The 21,427-nt window shown below is 38.5% G+C and overlaps 1 protein-coding gene across 2 annotated transcripts in view; it reads right to left on the bottom strand.

The window, feature by feature from the left end:
• Positions 1-530: 530 nt before the first annotated feature.
• The window catches only part of Pdcd4 (Programmed cell death 4), a 52,653-nt gene continuing 31,756 nt past the window's right edge, over positions 531-21,427 (bottom strand). The window contains exons 2-10 of one of the 2 annotated variants that reach the window (XM_071591936.1): positions 19,131-19,282; positions 18,942-19,043; positions 15,934-16,051; positions 13,568-13,727; positions 12,450-12,672; positions 10,217-10,327; positions 7,670-7,809; positions 5,142-5,189; positions 531-1,827 (exon numbers count right to left, since the gene is read on the bottom strand). In XM_071591936.1, the coding sequence (XP_071448037.1) occupies positions 1,764-1,827; positions 5,142-5,189; positions 7,670-7,809; positions 10,217-10,327; positions 12,450-12,672; positions 13,568-13,727; positions 15,934-16,051; positions 18,942-19,043; positions 19,131-19,282 (1,118 nt within the window). In that variant the 3' untranslated portion in view covers positions 531-1,763. The remainder of the gene's footprint in view (positions 1,828-5,141; positions 5,190-7,669; positions 7,810-10,216; positions 10,328-12,449; positions 12,673-13,567; positions 13,728-15,933; positions 16,052-18,941; positions 19,044-19,130; positions 19,283-21,427) is intronic. The other variant, XM_071591937.1, reaches the window with a different exon arrangement.

Here is a 21,427-nt window from a genome sequence, read left to right as displayed (position 1 = left end):
ATGTCGAGTACGATAGGGTAAACTAGAATTCATGAATAAAGTAAATTATTGGAGCAAGGAATGTGGGAGTTAAGGCAAAATGTAATTATTTACTAGAAGGGAATGTTGCAGCAAAAGGAGCACCTAACCATCATGAAATGTTTTCCAGGCCAAGCACCATCATAACGGTGGTGAGGTTCTTCACAAAGCACAACACACAGTGCATTTGCCATCATGTGAACCTATTGCATAAGAGGGAATAAAATATGCGACAAAGCTGAAATAATTCATTTTATACTTTCGTAAAAGAGCATAATGAATTCATCAAAAATTTAATTACTTTTACAAATTAAATTAAAGAAAGTAATCGAGAATATTGAGATCAAATAAATGCCAAAATGAACTCAAATGCACAAGGCCAGGATAAGAAGTTCATTCACATTTCAAGGTTTCTCAACCGTATTGGGCTCGAAATTCTTGTCTTTTTTTTACGGAAAACTTAAGGTTTGAAAGGAATAAGGAAAATTGGGAGTCAAATAAAAAATACAATATATTTGATGGTTTTCATGGTAAACTGCATTGCTTTTATTTACCAACATAAATGTTAAAGCTTTGCTTTTGACTGGGCAAAAATATTCTAAAGAGAAATTATTTACACACAGATGCAAATAAATCAATTGTCACTAACTAGTGATGGTGAAATTTTATCACAATAAGCAGCCAATGCAAGGAGTAAAATTTACTCTAGAAACAGGAATTTTTACTACCAAAACCCAGAACGTGGTTTCATATGATATTTATGTAATATTTATAACAGAACACTAAAATTGGAAACCAATCAAATACCTTCCATTTTCTTCTGAAGTTGGACATTTTAGCGAAATGAAAAAAGTCTAGGAACCATAACACACTTTTCAGATCCAGTCCAATTCACAACTTGTGGTGTGAATACAAAAAGTTACCAAAAACTCACACTAGAGCCATCCAATTCAAATTGACAGGATCCAAGAAATGGCAAGGAGACATTCACTTGCTTTCGTGGCACTTAAATTTGAAATGGCCACAATCATACATCTCCTTTGCTATCTCCATAAGTTTCATATCTAATTTTAACAGCAAAATATATCAATAAGGAAACCACCTTTATGGTGAGAATAATAATGAATGTTGCAAATCAAATTTTACTTCCTATAAACAGCATAGCTTTTATCCATCAAGCCTGAATCTAAAATTGTGTACAATAAATTGCCTTAAAAATAAGAATACAATCAAGTAACACCACTGACAGTGAAAAAACAAAATAACTGCCAGATAAGACCACCCAGAAAAGAATATTCATTACATGTATCTTGAAAAAATGCAATTTAGAAAGTAGGCATCACTATGATGAAACAAAAGAAACTAATAAACGAGAGAAAACTTTTTTTTTTGCTTATTCAAAATATTAGAATTAAGGATACATACTCATTGCTGAATAGTGCCAACACCATGTGTCCCAATAGAGCTTCACAATTACTGTTAAATGGTAAACAGGTACGACTGTAAGAAGGGGAAGACACAAAACAGATAATAAAAAGTTTCAAAGAGGAAGATTAAATGACAAGGAATGGTGGGACAAAAACACTTGCTCATTGTAGATTTTATATGTGGTAGTAAGTGCAGGGAGGGGCAGAGGGGAACTCCCCACCGCGCCCCTCTCAACGAGCAAAACATCGACTGCTTCAACAAACCAACCAACATGCAGCAGTGTGGCCTCTTGGTACAATGCCTCCAAACGCAAATGCTCACACCCATGGGTCAGTCTTCACACGGCCACCATCACCCTCCGATACAAACCGCTTGCGTCCCCTGAGGACAGAATGGGAAATAAAATTGTAGCAATGAGTACACCAGATACAATAATCTTGCAAGGAATAGAAAGCACAGAAGGTCCCCTGGATATGTAAGCTGATGCACAGCCTTCTCTTTCTACAGAGCACAAAATAAATTTATAACCGTGTACATTTAGTTTGAATTGCAATCAAGAGCTCTAAAGATAATGCAACAATTTCAGAGTGTGAAAATCATTCGCCTTGACTGGGATTCGAACCCAGATCCCTCAATAACCAGTCGAGTGCTTTAGCCACTTAAGCTATCGAGGCGTCCTCTTCAACTCAGAAACTCTGAGCTTAAGCCCCAAAATTTCAGAGTTTAAGAGGACGCCTCATTAGCTTAAGTGGCTAAAGCACTCGACCGAATATTGAGGGATCTGGGTTCGAATCCCAGTCAAGGCGAATGATTTTTACACTCTGAAATTGTTGCATTGAAATGCACGTTAGCGGATGACTCCATAAAAAGTTACTGTTGCGGCATCTCCCGCAGTTTCTTTGGAATTTGTCTAAAGATAATGTTGAAGAATTAATAAAAAATAAAATAAATATAAAAATTGCCGAAGAGCAAATATAAAATAAATATAAAAATGGCTGGGTAACAGTTTCTGAAGAGGGGAGACCTCCTGCGCTTGAACTTCCTTTCTCTGATGCAATTGGATACCCTGTCAGCATACTTTTACACAGTTCTAAAAGGGAAGAAATGCCAAAATCCATAAGCTGAGTCAATGTGGGCACATCCTCCTACCAGCATTCTAGCAATTTATGTGCACACAGGCGTGTGTTTGGTGTGGATGGTGCTTGTACAGTGGCTACACCATAGCTCATCAATGAATAATTTAATAACTTAAGAGGAAGTAATAGGTAAGCCCAGCAAGCCCCAGGTTCATGAGGTTTCAAGTTGCATGGTTCAGCAGTTATGCAGATTGGTAGTCACACTGTGATAACGTGTACCTTGTGTAATATCTGTAATATTACAGATGATGAAGACTGTGATTGATAGAAGGGAGAACACAAGACTAGCAAGGAAAAGGAAGGAATAGGATTGCGAAGCTGGACAAAATAAAGTAAGAATGCATTATTGAAGAGGGGCTTATTGTAGTGCCAGACGTCAAGTTGTTTTGTCAGAAGAGGCAAAGAAATGTGTACAACGAAATGTGGTACAGAAAACTGTACCATTATCTATGCTGTGTCCATCCAAAAACTACCTCAACCGGTGGATTATGAATAATAATGATAAATATTACACTATATAACTGTATACCTTTGTCAGCGATTTGAGACACACCTTAAGATTTCACTGATCCTCAACTTTAAACTCGTAAATGTGCCAATATAATAAGGAAAATCTATAGTACACGACAATTTGCAATTTATCATAAGCAATGCACCAGTTAAAGGATTTTGGATGGACATAACTACCAAATAAATAATTTTTTACTCCTTGCAAAACACACCTTAACACCCTAAGCTACCACAAGCCCCTCATTCTCTCTCCTTATACTTCCTTCCTCCATTCCATCAAACATCCCATCTCCTATTCCTGCCCATTCCTAATTTGGCCAACATTCTCCCCTCTATCACAGTTTTCAACATCCAAAATGCCCTTCATCCATTTTTCCTGCCTACTTATGGTTTCTCCCGACAATCCCTCTCCTCCCCCACAATACCTAGCACCTCTTTATTTGTTTTCTTATCTATCCATTTCACCTTCTCCACACCTACATTACAAAAGCCTCCTATCTATGCCTATCTTCCTGCTTCAGTGACTTCACACTGTACATAACCATGCTCCACATCTAAGTTTTGATGAGCCTTTTCTTAACATTCTTACTCAACTTCTCTGTCATCAACTCCCTCCTCCTTGTGAAAGCCTCCATGCCTAGGGCAACACTTCTCCTTATGTCCCTACTTCTTTGACCATTTTGGTCCAGAACACTTAAGAGATATGGTAATTGTTTCACCTGCTCTAGTTTCTGCCCTCCTATTTTAATGTTAACCTCTCAGTCTTTCTTCTCTCAGAAAATCATATAACCTTTGTTTTATTTATATTGATTCTTATCTCATATTATTGCAATGAATTTCCAATTCATTCACAAGACTTGCAATCCTTTGTCTGATTGACTCATCAACTAAAGCTTGATCATCAGCAAACCAACTAGTTTTATGAATTCCCTGCCCACTTTCATTCCCATCACCATTTCTTTTCATGCCTTTTTAATCATTTCCTCCACATATACGTTGAACAGTACAGGTGATATTGGTCAACCCTGCCTTACAACTCTTCCCAACACTGTCCATTTGGACTACAAGTCTCCCATTCCCACCTGAGCAGGCTCAGATATGTACAGTTTGTGGATTAGTCTCCTATCCTTCCAATCTATTCCTATTTTCTGCAATATATTGAACAGTTTTCCCAAATTCATTCTATCACATGACTTTTCAAAATCTAAACACGCAAATACAGAAATTTAAACAGGCAGATTGTATTCTATGGAACATTTACATTAGTGATCTCATTACTGTAATGGCCTCAAGCGTGCCTCTCCGCTTCCTGAAACCAAACTGATCATCCCCTAGGTAATCTGAGCCCTGCTCTCCATCCTTTGGTTGATGATCCAGAGAACCAAATTACCCGAGTGGGAAATGAAACTTATTTTTTGTAGTCCTCATATGAAGTAGCCTTTACCTTTTTCAGAATAGGAACTAACACTGATCTCACAAGTCTTATGGCCAGATTCCTTCAGCATAGATGCTACGAATCAGTCCATATCAACTATTCCTCCCACATTTTCCTCAACCTTTAAGTAGTTTTGCAGGAATGTAGTCTACTCTCATGGCGTTATTAGATGTCATCTCCCTTATTGGCCTTTCCATCCTATCGTTGAGTATGCCTGGACCTAAGCTATCTTCATCTAAGTCATATTCTTTTTCCCTATATCATCTTCTCTTTCGATGCCTACCAAAGTAATTAATCAACACAAAAAATATGCAATGTATGATACATTTAACACATTACAAACTGCATAAGAAAAAGATAAAGGGAAGTGGAATTTACCCTGGAAACTATATTAAGGCTATAATGTGCACATTTACTTATGTACTACACAAACGTGAATACATTACACTGAACTGGAAGATTAGTTACAGCATAGATATAATATAAATAATTTAAGACCTAGACTTAGCAAAACTACACCATTCTAAGTTCAGTAGGGGAGGTCCTAAGAGGGAGTACACTCGAGATCCATCAAACTCAATTATTAAAATAGCAAAAGGAAAACAATCACAAACCCAAGAGGATCTGGCAGCAGACGAGAATGATGCGGAGCCAGGCGGAGACTTTCAGAATAAAGATAACAGTTCACAGATAAATTATCAGTACATTCACTCACAATTATTTACGCATAAATGTGACTATCACGAATATTTATAATGAAATTGGCTAACATGAAAACAGAAAAGAGACAATCAAGTCCCTGACTTATGCAAGGAAGCATTGACTTACGAATCATATGCCATAAGGGTGAATAGTTATTCATCCAGTTACTTGCTGACACTCAATAGACAAATGGATTTGAAGGTAACAGTAGACACTTAATTCCTTTGAAACTAGCAAACAATTCCAACGGTGATTACGACAACTTTATCTACGAAAATATTACCATAAAATGTTGGAGAAATTGATTTACAATCACAAAATTGAGATTAACCAAACATTTGACCTGAATCAGACGTGTTTTGTTCCACTAGCAAGGGTGTCAAAAACGAGCCAATCTTTTTTAGAAACCTAAGGGAGGCAATCCTGGAAAACGAACTCCTTTTCATCACAATTCAAAATAATAAAAATTGCTTTCCTTAGTCATATGCTTCCCTGTGATAGAAAACAATATTTTCTGAGGTATGAGGTGCCAGAACTCAGCTCCAGTGCAATGTTAAAGACTTTGGATACGGTGCTGCATCTGTCTGACTTTTTTGGAGTTGGAAGTAGTATTGATCAAGCAAAGCTCATGCAATCCCTTAGTTACATCTCCGAGCACTTTTTCAAAGCAATAGTATCATTTTACCAACCTTTTACACTACAGTGAAAACTAAATTTCTTCTATTCCACCAAAAGAAGTGTCATCACCAACTTTCTTAATTTTTCTATACCCATGGTTAGAGATACATCCATAAACACTAAGAAAGACCATCAACTTAAGGATCCTCATTTTATATTGTTGCTTGAAACTTAGTGGATTTCCATTAACTGTAAACATAATAGTCATATTAACAGCTGTTATTAAGTAAACTAATACATGATTATAAGAATTGCGGAAGCACTAACATCAAATGATTGTAATAGGAATACAAATTAGTATTAAACTGATTCTGTTCCATAAACAATAATTATCATATTGTTGGCTTAGTGAATAATCCACATATATGTTTTAGGTTTCCATGATTTCACTTCAGCATCCATCACATCAGCGGCAACCATTGCAAATTGGAACGCATTCATGTTGCCTAAGCCTGCTTATCATGATGCACAATGTTTTCCATCCAAGTATTCATTCACATTGGTGGGCATGGGGAGAATGGGACGTGGGATCAAAGGAACCATATTTAACCCTTCTCCTCCCACTGACCACTCCCCTGGTAGTCTCTACACTCATGCATCCCATAGCAAAGAACGTTATCACTAGTCAATGGATCCACTCTGGTGACCCCACCAACGACTGCAATACTCTCCGGAGATGTCACAAGGAGAGGGCACTTGTCATTACCCCTTATTTCTTTCCCTGCTGCCCACCTGATGACCCTGTACCAACCTTAAGATGTTACAACTTTGAAAAACCTTTGTTTCTAAATCGAAAAATACATGCTAAGAGGGTTCAGGTACAAATACATTTGTACAGCCGGCACAAGAGCTGGGAGGGAATAAGACAGACTGCAGCATTTGTTGAAATACGAGGGTCATCCGGAAATTAGTACCCGTTCGTGCCGCATGAAGTGCTGACGACGCGAGTAGCCGCTGGACGAGGTCAGATAGCTTCAGTGGCTTGTCTGCCTTCTCTGAGCCAAGTTGCGTGACGCTAGCATTGCCTGTGTTGTTTCTGTGATTGTTTACAATGTTTAAAAAAATTGAGAACGCCGCCAGTTGTGAAGTGAGGGCAGTGATTAAATTCCTCAATGCAAGAAACGTTCGCCCATGTGATATTCATCGCCAATTAAAGGAGGTGTATGGAGACAATGTAATGGACGAGTCGTCTGTTCGGCGGTGGTGTCGCAACTTCAACATGGGGAGGGGGAACACACACGACGATGAGCGTTCGGGGAGACCGTCTGTCATTACAGACCAACTGGTGAGCTCAGTTGACGAATTCGTGAGGAACGATCGGCGCGTCACAATTGATGACATCTGTGAGCATTTTCCCAATGTTTCTCGAACAATTGTTCATGAAATTGTTAAACACCATCTGCATTATGCAAAAATTTGTGCAAGATGGGTCCCTCGCGTATCTCAATGAGCTGGCGGCGAAGGACTATGCAGCAGGAATACAGAAACTTGTCACACGTTATGACAAATGCCTTAATTTGCTTGGAGATTATGTTGAGAAGTAGTTTAAAGTATCCTCTTTCAAATAAAATTTTTTATGTTTGTTAATATTTACTTTTGTGTCTTTATTTCACGAACGGGTACTACTTTCCGGATGACCCTCGTACATTTTGGATTGAAGTATATCACACAGCAGTGTATCAATGAATTCTCTACAAGTCGATTCAGTAATAGTATTCGACAAAGGAGTTATTTCCTCAAGATCCAATCAACATCGACTCACCTTGCTGGCACCTTCTTGATGATCTCGTCCGTGAGTATCCCGGCTTTCTGACACCTTTCAACAAATCTCTCGAGCACAGCATATGCAAGAGGCACGTCCAAACAGATGTCAGGCATGTCTTCAAAAACACGCAGAAATCCCTGAAAGAGGATGAACAAATTTTTTCCTTTACCTCAAAATCCTTTTCTTTTTCCATTTTTTGTTTTTCCATGAGTAAAATAAAACAAGGTTTTCAAATTGAGCAGAACAATGAATTATAATGGTTCTTAGGTGCTCCTATTCGACATTTTCACACCAGCACCTTCTGAATAAAACAACTGAGAAATAATTATCTTTTAATAAAACCAGCCAAGTCAAGCCAAGCCAACTGGTAATGAGAGGTCCGTGCTATCAAAAGGCCATCAAAGGATTTGGAGGCAAAGGAAGACTGGTCTCACAGAATGGACTGGCATGATGCAATCCCATTTTGTTGGTGAGTTTATTATGGCGCTTAATATACATTCATTACTTTTGTCTTCTCAGTCAGGACATTTTTTTTTAGCTTTCATCAACTTGGTTAACTATTTGGAACCTCCTTATGCTGTGGCCGGCTGCCAGAATAACTCCACATGGTACAACCGGGGGACCATAAAGAACAGGAGGGCTGAGTGTGACGTTGGTGCAGAAACTGTATTCAGCGCAGAAACATGCATGCAGAGCAATGGAGGAGCCTTTGTTTACATTTAGTAAACATGTTCTGGACAAGGTAATTGTGGACTGTTTGTTGATTAATGCACCTGTGGCAATATTAAGCCATTGACGCACCCAAGTAGTTTTATCTATTGTATTCACAATGAGACAGGGAGGTACAAAAATATGAATGCTACGTAAGATTCACCTTCCAAAATTGGATGAGTGGTACTGATTGGGATTTGTGGGTGGACAGATGGCCGAGATGAATTTGCAGTGTGTTATCAAACACAATTTAACATCAAATACACCAGGACTTAGCATCAAGGATAACTTTGTACAATCTCACAAATTTTCATTGAACATTAATTGAATAGACACAGCCATCACATTTTAGAAATAATTAACATTAAGAATAAATACCATTGCATCTATTTCCCCACTTCTTATTTACATGACACAGCCAGTTTCAGCATTAAAATTTACCCACACCCAATGGTAATTTTCTAACATCTAAGCTAATTGCACTTGGAGGCAAAAGAAGACTTATTGAAATATAAATGCAGAAAGGTTCAACTTGCTTTGCCCGGGTGGCATTGGATAGCATGTTTTATTTCAATGACATAATACTTGTAGCAGAGGTCCTCGTCCACAATCCGATGCATAGTCTTCTCACTCACACCGGCAACCAAGGAAAAAGCTTTGGATCTATAGCCCTGGATCTTCAAAAATAAGCTCTTGAGTTGATTGGACGATGTCGGGTGTCCTGACAACGCACTCTATTGGTTAAGTTTTCCTCGTTGGTGTTGAAACACCATTGTCAGACTTTTCCCACTCATTATACTTTGTAATGACATCATAAAGTATTGATCTCGGATACCAAACTGAATAATTTTGTAACATTTCTGAAAATTTGAGAACCGAATAATTTCTGCCACAGTGTGTCAGTTCATAGGTCAAGCTTATTCAGGGGCCAATGACAACCTCTACATGTAGCATAAAACAGCAGAAATTTCTAATTGGCCGCACCCTGTATATTGCAAAATATAGGAATGGGATGGCGTGATAGGAGGCTAATCCACAACATGCACATGACAGACTGCTCAGGTGTGAGTGGCGGATGGCGAGTCCAGATGGGCAGTGCACGGAAGAGGAGTTAGGCAGGGGTGTCCATTACCACCATGGCCGTTCAACTTATATTTGGAGGAAATGATTCATGAGGCATGGGAAGAACAGGAAGTAGGAATGAAAGTTGGTGGGGAATTCATTAAATCATTAAGGTTTGCTGATGGCTAATCTTTAGCATGTCTGTCAGCTGCAAGGTATAGCATGCATTGCTGAGTGAATTGGAAATTCAGGGCGATAAATATAGAATGAGAATCAATATTAATACAACTAAGGTTATGCGATTTTCCAGAAAGAGAAAGACTAAGGTCAACATTAAAATAGGAGGGCAATAACTAGAACATGTGGAACAGTTAATGTATCTCGGAAGCGTTTTGGACCCAAATGGTCCAAGTAGTAGGAAAATAAGGATAAGAAAAGCATAAGGCCAAGAAGCTATCACAAGGAGGAGGGCATTGATAACTGAGACTTTGAGAAAGAATTTTAAGAAAAAGCTTGCAATTTTTGTTTTATTTTATAACAAAATTTTATGGATAGGGGAATATAGCAAAGCAAGAAGATGCCAGAAGGAGCTAAGAGCCATCAGTGGTAAAAAATTAAAAATAAAGTCTCTGAGTGTTCCAAACAGCCATTGCTTGGTCTTAAATTCCTATCACCCAAATCCCTTGCACTGTCAGAGACTGCTTTACACAGTGACTACTACTTCATCTCAAAAAAATCACCAATAGCATTATTACTCAATACAACACATACCCTCTCCATCATATCCGTTGTGATGATTACAGCAGAACACAATGACTTCAGCAGTTTGCACATTTTTTCTTCAGTTGTTCGATTTAAAGCTTCAATTGTCATCACCAAAGCCTAAAAAAAAGAGAGTTAAATTTTAATACTGAAACTATTCTTTGATGCACAGGTTGTTAGAACAATGTTATTAATAATTTAAAGTGGTTTTGTCATTTTAAACTTCCCTCTTGGTTATACAGTCAATTCTTGATTAGATCGACTACTTAATTACCTAAATTTTCCAGGCAAATAGTTTTTCCCATATCAGATCAAAAAAATTAAAAGTAACATTCATAAACCTATTCCAGTTATTATAGCCTTAAATAATCTGCATATAATTCATATGTGCAATTAATACACAAAATGGTGCAATCTGGTGAGGCAATGACGCGCAGACTATAGGTCTCAGGCAACTAGCGCCGCTAGTGGGCCTTTTAACCCAATGACCATCTGTGCTTGGCGGGTCGTCGAGCTGTGCGTATGGTGCCAGTTATGCTAGTTTCTGTTATCCCTGTTTTTACTGTTTGTCGAAAATGGAAATCGATGAAATCACGGAGCAACAAATCAACATCAGGTTTTTTGGTGAAGTGTGGTTAAAGTATCAAGATATTACTAAAATGTTGACTGCAGCTGTTTACGATGATAATGCTCTGACGAAAACATCCGTTTTCAAGTGGATTAAGCATTTAAAAGATGGCCAACAATAAGCCACGGATGATGCAAAGGCCGAGACGACTTTCAACCTCCCGTGTTGACGACAACATTGATCGTGTGCAGTCCCTGGTCCTTGTCGATCTTCGAAAAACTATCCGAATGATAGCTGATGAACTGAATTTAGGAAAATCAACAGTGCACACTATTTTAACCGAGCATGATGGATGGATCCTTCACAATGACAATGCACCTGCACATTCAGCATTTATAGTTCGCCGGTTTCTGGCAAAAAATTCAATCACCATCCTTGATCATCCTCCTAATTTGCCAGATATCGCCCCATGCGACTTTTTTCTACTTCCAAAATACAAAAATGTGTTGATGGGACATCACTGTGAAGATGTGGACAAAATAAAGCAAGAAACAACGAAAAAACTAAAAAGCCTAATTGCCGAGGACTTCCAAGGGTGCTTCAAACTGTGGAAAAGAAGATGGAATAAGTGAATAGTAGCGAATGGAGAGTACTTTGAAGGGAACAAAACTGATTTAGACTAAATTTTGCAAAATAAAGTTTTTAAGGCATCAGTTCGCGTATTTATTGGACAGAGTAGTATATATGATAGAGTTTTCTACCATTTTGTTGTAGCATCAAATGGTTTATTTGACCAAGTTTTATAAATTGTTCTGGTACAAATACGCAGTAAGAAGCTGCTTTAGGAAAAAAGTGAAAATAGCCCTTTCCTGATTTTATAGTGTGAATTATAAATCCTTTGGTGATTAAACGGTCCCATGTCTACCCTAACATGGAATGAATTGGTCTTCTAACGTAAACAAATATGTCAACGCATAATACAATGCGTGACATTTTAATGAGCATTTTTTGAACAAATGAATTATTTGCTCCATGTAACACTGGTCATTCATTACTAATAATAGTACTGGAAACATAATGAAGTTTTCAAATATGGTTTTTGAGCATGCCCAGAGAAACACACGAGCGAAACCTTTTTGGCAAGGTACTGCAGAGCGTCGATCTTGTGACCCCATAAGATTTGATGAGACCCCAATGCATTTTAACTCAGAATGACTCCGTAGGGGCATCACAACCATATCCCTAGAGATGGCAACCTAGTGACCTATCCCTGGGCAGGAGATTGGTGCAGGCATTGCACCAATTCAAAGAGCTGTGCGAGATGCTGGTTACTTGAGCAGAGTCATCCACTGATGTGCACCGAAATTTCCATTTCAGTGCCCTTTCCAGTCCAATTTCAATTAAGTGCCCTTGAGTTAGCAAGGCAGCAATGTCCAATTTTAAAGTATTTTATGTTAGCAAGGCACTGGGATGCATTACTGTGCATTAATCAGCAGAAAACAAGGCCTCTGGGAGAGTGAGACAAGCGCAGAGTATTCATACATTCCTGCAGTTCAATAATGTGTTGTTTTAAAGGTTTAAATTTACATAATTGGAGGAAAAGAGTATTAATGAAAGAATTTATTCCAGGGCAATGAGCATTTGTAAATAAAAACAAGAAGCTTAATAACTCACCTCATAGACTAGCTCATGGTGAAAGTGTGGTACTTCCAGCTCCACAATGCAACGAGTTGCCTCTTTAATGTCCCCAGATGACAAGTACTCTTGAAGCAGCAGAGACATCTGCCGAATGAGGGACTTGACGGGTCTCAATCCACCTCCCACGCCCCAGACATTGTCCAACCTGGTCATGCCGTGCTCCAGGGAGAGAAGCGTCTCTGCTCGGGCAAAGGCTAGCCTGGGGTCAAAACAATCAGAATAATTAAAACCACTATAGAATAAAATCAAAGCATTTTTCATTTTTGTTTGTTAAAACATGAAAATTCTTCCATTGGTGAGGTTAAATCTGAGCCAATAGACACATTGTCTTTAACAATTAAAATTTTCAAACTGTAAGGCTCCTACAGATTTTCAGATGTGGAAGTTATTTGAACCAACTTTTGGTGAAAAATGTACCAAAAATGAATCGATTGAGGTCAAAATATGATTGATCTTCTTTAGATAAGGTTGCAAAAGGAAAGGAGAGGGGCCTTATATTGAGAATTTATGCTTGGAAAGAAACTGCACCTCCATCAAAGTCAATTAAGTAGCAATGCAAGTAGCAATCAATTAAGAAGCACCTTCTTCAGCTTCATTTACTCCTGTTTAATTTAAATGAGTCAGAAAATGGAGTGGCCAACTCTCAATCCACTATCCTTACCCGTGAATTCTGAGACAAGTACAGGTTACAGATAAGTCTTCTACATCTACAGCCTTCCCATATCTGCTGCAAAGTGTTCATTAGTAGTGCCCAGTTCACTCTATTTAACGCCTTATCAAAGGCCATGGCACATCCCTATTACACTCTTAAGTTCCTTTCTTTCAGTGATCTCAATATTGCTATGCCATTTATGCAAACCCATCCAATTGTTAAGCCAAACTGAATTTCTGCTATAATTGAGAAAAATTATTTCTCTTTCTCCTGTCCAGTAATAAACAAGTTGGTCTGAACTAACTTGAACCTAACAAATCAGATAAATCTTGGGTGTCCAAGGACAAAACATAGACAAAAATAAAGAAACACTACAAAATTTGGGCAAGACCAATTTGCCATAAAAAGTACGACCATAGCCGCATGCACATATCCACAATACCTTGCATGTTCACACTCTATCTTATCCCGATAAGAGTGAACGAACTTTGGCGGGAGACAGTCATCAGCCACGGCACGTGCCAGGAAATTGCCCAATATGACCGGTGCCTCTGGAGTGTCCAGGATGAGGTCAGGAAGGTTCTTCATCAGAACATCGAATGCTTCAAGAAGAGGATTTTACATTAATTTTCTTCAATAATGAATACACACTACTATGAGAAAAATGCTATTTCTAAAAAAAAGCAACAGTCGAGAGAAATCACCATTCCTTGGGTTTAATTGTCCATATCGATACATGAACACTTATTGTAACACTTACACAAAATCTGTACGTAGCCCTTTCATGAAAAGTATCTCGTACAGTTTCAGAAGAAATGTAATATGGAATCAACAACAAGCGTTCTGCTTCAGAAGAAGGCATTACAAATTTTTATTTATGAATTAATGTGGACAAAGAGGGAAGATTTAAATACACCCAAAGTCTGGGTATATCCACTTCAACAATCGCGTTGAAATTTCAATCAAAATAAGGCGCTGTTTGGAAAAGCATTTAATGCCTCATTTTGCTATCTTAATTTTTCCATCCACTTCTCACCAGCCAAAAAAGCCACAGTTATTGGTTTGATAGGAGTGTGTCCAACTCTCCCAATACTAATGTGAAATTTGCACACCAGGGTATAAGGGGGGGCCAGTTCCTTATTCCCCCAATGTGTCCGGTGATTTCCCAAGATCTGCTACCCAAAGAATCACACAGCTTGGGTGATGCTGATGGTGCCCAGTGGTTTCCCCAGGAATCAACCCCAGGTCCTCCAGTCAGTAGCCCAATGCCATACCGAATGGACTATCACATCCCTTACATCTTAACATTTTAATTTATATGTTAAAGGCAAAGAATTAGTACTAATGCATGAGTATGTACTTCATCAGATTATACTTCACAGGATTTTGGATATTTCAGAAATAAGCAATCAATGTCAACTAAATATAGGCATTGAAATGAAATGAAACTAATGACTTTGTAATTCCACACAATTTTTTAAATGTAGGTAGTTGAGGGCCTGATACTCGTGTATACAATACAAAAAAGACAGAGAGTGTGAGGAATGAGTGAGCCATGGGAATAACAATAATGTGGTAATGGGAGAAGAAAATCAAATAATTTGAGAGAGAGATGGGGTAAGATGAGAATAATTTAAGTTAATTTGAATGAAGGCCTCTTTCAAGGCACAGGAAACAAAAAACTCAAAAATAGAAGATCACACATGAAACAATGCCTGAATAATACACATATCAAATGAGCATGGAATAAGAAGAAATCAGTTCAGCCATAAATCTGTATAACAAACTCCTCCAGATCAGGAAAATAATTGTTTGGCAGCGATCTTTTTTAGACGTTGACAAGGTCTAATACTAAACAAAACTTTATATGACCTGATACTTTCACTCATTGCAAGAAGAAAAATGTCCTCCAATTAGTTAAAAGAGAAAATGTTATTACCGTTGTCATGTATTTACAATTAACATAGTTTACCTTCCAATCCTACCAATCTTAGGAATGCATGAAAAAAGCTTTTCCCTGTAGAAGAAGGGAGGGGGAAGATAAGAATAGGGGTCAAGGGAGGAACACGAGAGGTATAAAGGGCAGAGGAAGAGGGAACATCAGACCTGTATTAGGATGGCAAAGCCACCTTCATCAGCCTGGCTAGGATAATGACGTTACTGCAACTTTTCCCAAGGAAGGGGAGCGGGGTCTTACTTCTGTTGTTTAAATTTGTAATTTATAATTTTTATGACTAACATTAAATAGTACATGTAAACAGTGTTTAAACTACATTAGATTATAGCCATGTACTACATCCTTTTCTTCCAATGGAAGGCAAATTTACCTCCCAATTTTGGCCATTTCTTACAATATAAGTATGTGGAGGTTGATTTTCAAATGCTAACTTGTTTTTTCAAGAATTCGGGTATTTTCAGGCCAGTCTAAGGATGGAGGAGAGTGGTGTCACCTAGGCCCAGGTCAATATTGTCCATTTTTCTTTCTCCTGGTGTCCCTTTACACAGGACACTCCACTGAACCAGTCCAGATGGACAAAAGCTCCACATGAACACATTGCCACATACGTAAGCACCAGATTTTTATGAAACTGACTCTCGCTTAAACCCAAGGATGGCAAAGAAGGTTGAACCAATGAATGAGGGCATATCACAGTCAGAGGATAGGGAAAGGATTATATTACAGGGCAAGCAAAAGGAGAAAAAGAGAAGAGAGATGACCAAGGGCATCACAAAAGAAGAATTTCAAATAATTCAGGAAACAAACTATGTATACTAAAAAAATTGCCATGAACATATCTTGCAACTAACCTTTGGCAATGTCTTTTTGTGAAACAAGTCGACCATAGAGGTCAGAAATGAGTACCGACGTCATCTCTCGGTGAGAAGGCTTGTGGTCCATCGCTAACTCAATGGCAAACCTGATGAGCTGAAGAAATACACAATTTAATACAAAAATTAGAGGAATTTGCATTAATTGAAACAATCTTTAAACAGGTGGCTTGGGTAATATTATTAATTTTACATCTCCTATAACTTATATTGCCATTAAACAAACACCCAATATATGTAGTTACAAAAATATATGAAAATACCACCCATGGCATCTGGAGCCTAATATCTCTATTTAACTAATGACGGCTGTCCAACCCACCAAGTACAACAACCACATAAAATAGCTAGAACAGAGCAATGGCAGAATCCAGCCTAGACATTAAAAAGAGCCTAATAAATGGATACATTTTGCAAAACCATTTAATTTCCCACGCAGAGGTGGGATTTTATGGCATCAAGAAAATAAGCTCCCTTTAGGGAAGCTTGACATGGCTTACCAGATGCTATTCCTAGGGTCATATCAGGTTAATAAACACTAATTTTGTTGATTACAATGGTAGCGGTGAAAAATGCACGCTAATTCAGAAATTACTTTCAAGATGATACAAGATCTGACCAAAAACTTCCTTAACTTTTTTATTGCAAAAAATACTTCACCAACAGATTATTGGTCAGCGTGCCCTTCAAGGTACCCTTCCTACCCAACACCACATCTAATTATCCCAACGATGTTCTCACTTTTTGAAAGTCCTGGAACCCTTCTTTTGGAATTCTCATAAGCCATTCTGTCGAATTGTTCTCTATCTATGGAATGGTGGCAAATCTTTTTCCTTGGAGTGGGGTTTTTAGTTTGGCGAACAAGAAGTACAGGGTTGCACCCAAAAGTGGTAGGACTGATTTTTTTACAAGAATTTTATTGACGATATACTTACATCGACTTAATAATCTTCAAAGTATGCTCCTTGAGCTGCTACAAACTTAGTATAACGTTGCTCCCATTCCCTGTACACCCGCTGGAAATTTTCTTTGGGGATGCCGTTGATGACCCTCGTCAAAGCCTCTTGAACGGCCTTTATCAAGTCAAAACGTCGTCCCTTGAGCTGTCTTTTCATCAGGGGGAAGAAGAAGTCCGGTGGTGCCAGATCGGGAGAATAGGGCGGGTGTGGCAACATGGCAACGCCGTATTTGGCCAGGAGCTGTCTGATGACGAGCGCGCCATGGCACGATTTTTGCCACCATCTTGGCACACACCTTACGCATGGCCAAATCCTGTGAAATAATGCATTGGACGTTGGATGCAGACAGACCCAACTGGTCTGCAATTTCATCACTGGTTAAGCATCGGTCTGTGTTCAGCGATGTCCTCACTCTGTCCACATTCGTGTCGGCTCTTGCCGTCGACGGCCGCCCGGAGCGATGGTCGTCTTCAACGAGCTCCCTACCCTCTTTAAACAACTTGTGCCACTCAAATACTGTGGAACGGCTTAAGGCAGTGTCCCCATAAGCCTGCTTGATCATATTGAGGGTCTCAGTTGCCGTCTTCCCGAGTTTCGCACAAAACTTAACGGAATAACATTGCTCTAAATTCAGATTCATTTTGTTTTCGACGCGGACAAAAAACTTGCTTCACTAAAAGCGGTGTCCTCACTCAACGACAGCCCGCAGGCGACTGAGGTTGGTGTTGTTCTGTTGCTAAGAGCCCCCTCCACCTTACCCTGCCAGGCAGACCCCCCTCCACCGCTCCGTTCGCGCCAGAGAAAATCAGTCCTACCACTTTTGGGTGAGACCCTGTATTCACTCCGGGCAAGGTCTAGTGAGTAAGGTGGGTGGGGAAGCACAGAGGTCTTGTTTTTGGCTAACAACTCATAAGTTTCAAAAGACGAATGAGCTGGCATGTTGTCGTGGTGAAAAAAATCACTCGCCACTCCTCCAACATTCGGGCTGTTTTCACCTGATCCTTTATCTTAGGCATTTCATAACCTCCAGGTAGTACTTGGTGTTGACTATCTGACCTTTAAGTAGGTGTTTGGTGATGCACAACCCCCTTTGCATTGAAAAAAAATCACCGTCACTCGGACATTTGAGCAAACTTGTCGAGTTTTTCTGGAGAGGGGGGATGTCCCACTAATTCATTGCAAAGATTGCACTTTTGCTTCAATGTCATATCCATAAACCCATGACTCATCACCTGTTATGATCCTGGAGAAGAAGGTTTTATCCTCTTCGGCTAAATCAAACAGTTCCTAACGGACTCGATGGATCCTCAATTTCTCTTTAAATATTATATAGCACGAATCAATCAAGATGCCACACTCTTCTGTAAGTTCCCTGGAGCACAATCATTCCATGAATTCCCATGTCCTTACCACACATTATGCAAAAAATTCACTCATTAAGAGAATGATTTCCAGCACCAACAATTTTGCTTGTTTGGGAATTACTTGCTGTGCGAGGTTCCACTGTGCATGGAAAAACATGTACAAGGCAGGTAATAAACAGCTTCAGCTCCAATTTATGGTGAATTATTTGTTAGTATTTACATAGCAGTGCTGCACATTATATTTACGTATGAATAGTTAAATGAAGAGTAAGTTTCCCATCAAAAATCCCAAATATGTCATTGGAACTGTGAGCGTTGTAGGGAATCCATTTACAATACAAAAACCAGTGATTCATGGTTTAAGAAGAGCTAGAAAGGAAGGCCAAACAAGCATGAATTCGCAGGACTGAAATGTATATATTTCTCGTTGTGCACAAAATTGATAAATTTAAGTTTTACAGAACTGTATACCATATAGAAATAATTTTTTAGTTTTTAGTATTTTTTACTTAAGTACTACCCATTGCATAAATTCTATTCTCACCCCACCCTGCAAGTGACAGGAAGTTATTTTAAAGCATGTTTTTTTAAAATAAATAACTAAATAAATATAGGTAGTTCTGAAGGAGAAATTGAAGGTTACATTCATTGTTTATGATCTCACCAAAAATCTCTTACTCCTGCAGTTCAGTTCATCAAGGGAGAGAGAAGCTTCTGCAGTATCTCCGTGCTCAAAATACTCAAGGACTATGGGCTCCACCGCTTTCTGGAATGGGTCACAACAGTGTTATCAACTCTCAAGACCATTATTCCTTCATTCAGACAGAAAGAAGATATTAAGCAAGAATGTCACCTGCAACTGCTCGTCTGTCATTTCAGGGATGATGGTCTTCAGTTCAACATCTGCCTCTGTGTCACTATCATAATTTGGGTCCTTCATGTCAACGTCATCCTCCCAAAGCTCAGATCCCAGTTTACCCCAAACTCCTTTCCCACCTGCTCCGCCTGAAAGAACAAACACATCAGTGAGTTGAGATGCAGGAAGGCTTCAAAGCCATTCAGGGTGGCATAAAAATCAGGGATTTTGAACCCTAGTTTCCTGGAAATTCCTTCAATCTGCATCAAGACGGAAAGAAGTGTGTGCATAAGAACTAGGACATGATATCCTGGAAAAATGACACAGTTTCAAATGAAGGAATCAGACAAATCGTAGCCATAACAAGATCAAGCCCTCAAGGAGTAAAAACACAGCAAAGAACCAAGAACTAGATCTAAACTAGGAGACAGTATCTCAGGCCTAAGAAGCACTCCGTGTCAAAAAGCACTCTGTCAGCATGTGAAGGAATCAGCAAATACCTTAAAAATTTCATATAAACCTATTTAGAATGTGTCATTGCATAGGGTAGAAGGTTGGACCAACTTTGAAAAAGAAAAAGAGGTAAAATGCTTGAATATGCTGGTGCCTATGTTTAAGATGCTCTGGACAAGTAAGCAATGAAGAAGTTCTTGACAGAGAGAGGGAAAGGCAGTGGTTGACAGATGTAGAAGCAACAGGCTAGTAGGGCACTAGATAAGATGTGGAGATTGGAGTGCAACTACAATGATTGGAGAAAGAACAGACTTATAAGAGGAAAAGAGGAACACCGTAGATGGAATTTACGAATGACAAACAAGCATGTATATTGGTAGATGAATGGTAAAGAACGTGCACAGAATGGAGGGAGAAGGGCCAACGAGGAGATGGCACATGCCACCCACAAACTCTACAAATTATCAAGTTAGCAGCCCCCGAGCCAAGAGGAATGATATACTTAAATAATGCCAGACACTTGCCTTAAGAATCACTTTAACATTATAGTCATTTTTTCACACATACAATATTACATTTAGGTTTAATTTATAAACATGTACGTTCATTGTTGCCCTTACATTTTCAGGAGATACCTCTTTAATTTTTTTCAACTCCTCATAGGTCTTTATTAATGCAGATGATTTGGCACTGCACAAAGAATACTTGGGTAACAGTACAGTCATTATAATACCATAACATTATTCTACCGTTTCAGGCTTCACTTCGTGGAAGTATTTAATATCCATACTAAAAAGACTTCGTACTTTTCCACAGATTTTTATTATAAGGTACAAGGCTTTTCACCAGCTTGCGCCATCATCAGATACATCCATCAAATTAGTTGAAACATTTTGGAATATCACAGTTACAACCTTCTTTTTTCCAAATTACTTTAATCCACCTCCAATGTTCCAAACTTGTTTCTAAAATAATTTTCCATCATTAAGACACTACATTAGCCCTCCTCAAGGGAAAGGATTTACAAGTATTTATTTCTCCTTTCCCAGAGACTGGAAATCATATTCATTTGGGTCTTCAGCTAAACCAAAATCTCTATCATCTTATATCTGACAGATCATTTTTACAATTAATTCATGAAAAACAGGTTATTTTACATAAGCCTTTTCTTCCAATGTTTCCCAAAACATTAATGCCAAAAGTAAAGAGATTCAACTGCATCGAACTAACCTACATAACATTCACACATACAAAATTCTTCACATTAAACATCTGATAGCACCCATTGAATAACCTGCAACATAGCTCATCACAATACTGCACTTTGAAGTTCAAAGCTTAGTATTTTAACCCCTCATAATATTATACTGAAAAATCCATGCACCAGTAATGCCCATGGCTATAATATTACATAAGGTTTATATTACCTATATTAATCTTATAAAAATGAGAATACATTACTGATATAGAGGTTTTGTTTAGTAACTACAGTAAGTACAAGGCAGTGTTATAGGGCCATTACTCTTCCTAATTTACGTAAATGATCTACCAAACAATTTACATTCCCAAATAAGACTCTTTGCTGATGATTGCATTATATACAGATGGGTAGAGCATATAAATGACTGCATAATACTACAAAATGACATTGATCGCCTTGGTGACTGGGTTCCAAATAATAATATGGGTATTAAGGTTAGTTTGAGTAAGCATATTAATTTTTCAAATAAAAATAATGCAGAAAAGGATATTTATACCCTCTTTGGAGAAAGAATCCCATGAAGCAGTCATTGCAAATATTTGGGCATTACCTTAACTAGGGATCTTGGGTGGGAAGTCCA

This window comes from Hetaerina americana, unplaced genomic scaffold (genome assembly GCF_022747635.1).
Source record: "Hetaerina americana unplaced genomic scaffold, ioHetAmer1.1.p SCAF_5, whole genome shotgun sequence".
Taxonomy (NCBI): domain Eukaryota; kingdom Metazoa; phylum Arthropoda; class Insecta; order Odonata; family Calopterygidae; genus Hetaerina; species Hetaerina americana.
This window is presented reverse-complemented; position numbering and strand designations above follow the sequence as displayed.